This window comes from Amphimedon queenslandica, unplaced genomic scaffold, assembly GCF_000090795.2.
Source record: "Amphimedon queenslandica unplaced genomic scaffold, v1.1 AMPQUscaffold_2579_Cont25419, whole genome shotgun sequence".
Taxonomy (NCBI): Eukaryota; Metazoa; Porifera; class Demospongiae; order Haplosclerida; family Niphatidae; genus Amphimedon; species Amphimedon queenslandica.
Window position 1 is genome coordinate 1 of NW_003557086.1, and position 1,312 is coordinate 1,312.

At 37.8% G+C, this 1,312-nt stretch overlaps 1 protein-coding gene across 1 annotated transcript; it reads right to left on the reverse strand.

Annotated features, from left to right (window-relative positions):
- Nucleotides 1-33: 33 nt before the first annotated feature.
- LOC100635754 (kinesin heavy chain-like) lies at nt 34-1,004 on the reverse strand (the record flags this gene model as incomplete). The annotated part of the gene is made up of 7 exons (XM_003392011.2): nt 854-1,004; nt 686-773; nt 549-622; nt 367-471; nt 275-323; nt 174-229; nt 34-121 (listed from the first exon to the last, which is right to left on the reverse strand). Coding segments are annotated over exons 1-7 (583 nt in total), but the record flags the coding sequence as incomplete, so codon positions are not given.
- Nucleotides 1,005-1,312: the final 308 nt, after the last annotated feature.

Sequence of the window (1,312 nt, forward strand, 5' to 3'; positions counted from 1 at the left end):
ATGATCTGATCATGTGACAGTCATGTGACTGACTAGTTACTGATACATGTCTGTTGGACTTTCCTTCCTCAATTGTAGCCAGTACTTCTTCGGGTACAGTAACAAACCTCTCGGTCACACCCTGTGCCAATACAATCCTTTAATTAATTAATTAATTAATTAATTAATAATACCTTGACATAGGGAACCTTCTGCTTGTTCTCGTGTATTGGTAGATTGACCTTAGTTACTAAAGGGTTAAATACTGACCGGAGTTATGACCACACCCACTTACTGTCAAGAAGGTCCCGTACCTTCTCCATGTACAACTCAAAGTAAGACACCTAAAGTGGGCGGAGCTTGAGCATAAAGACAATCTCTCATTACCTTTATATGAAACTCAAGATTTGAATCCATCTCGTAAATCTGATCAAATAAATCATAAATGATTCTTGGAATGATCCCTCTCATGTTAACATCATCAAGATCACCCTAGCACAAATCAGTGTTATATCAGTGTTAACATAAATCAGTGTTACATCATATCAGTGTTAACACAGATCACATACTTCCATTGTGTGAGTCTTTCCACTTGAAGTTTGTCCGTAAGCGAATATGGTAGCATTGTAACCTGAGAGTACATCTGGAGGGGGAGGGGCAGGAGGGAGTGGTCAGTATAGCAATTACTGATGTACTGTAGTGTTACCTTTCACCAGTGGTTGGGCAGTCGCTGTATAAACTTGTTCTTGAGTTGAGTCGTGCCGTAAAACACTATCATACTGAAACGTCTTATTCTAACAATAATAATAATAATAACAATAATAATAATAATAATAATAATAATAATTAATTAATTAATTAATTAATAACTTACTCCAACTGTGACTACGTTAGTTGTTGGGAAACCAACCACAAATGAATTACCAGCTGCCTTCTCCTTCCCATTGAGTGGCCTCACTCTACACACCACCTTTATACAGTAAGAGGAATCCGCCATTAAGGACTCTCTTTCCCGCGAACACCCGGGCTAAGCTTATTCTAATTAAAGTGCACTCCAAAGTATACAAAAAGCAGGAAACTAAGAAATACGGATTGTTAGACCTGTACAGAAGAAACACGGAGATTCAGAGTTTACGGTCTATGTGGAGTTTGCTAATTTAACCCTTTACCTTCAGAAAAGATGGCAGCAACTCTTTTGTTTTGTAAGGCAAAAGTTTCCAGTTTTGTTTATCAGTTTCTGTACTTATAGTGTCCTGTTTAGTGATCGGAGCCAGTTTAGAACCAGTTAGGATTAAGATAGTCGATGCTCCTCATCATAACAGACACTATTCAT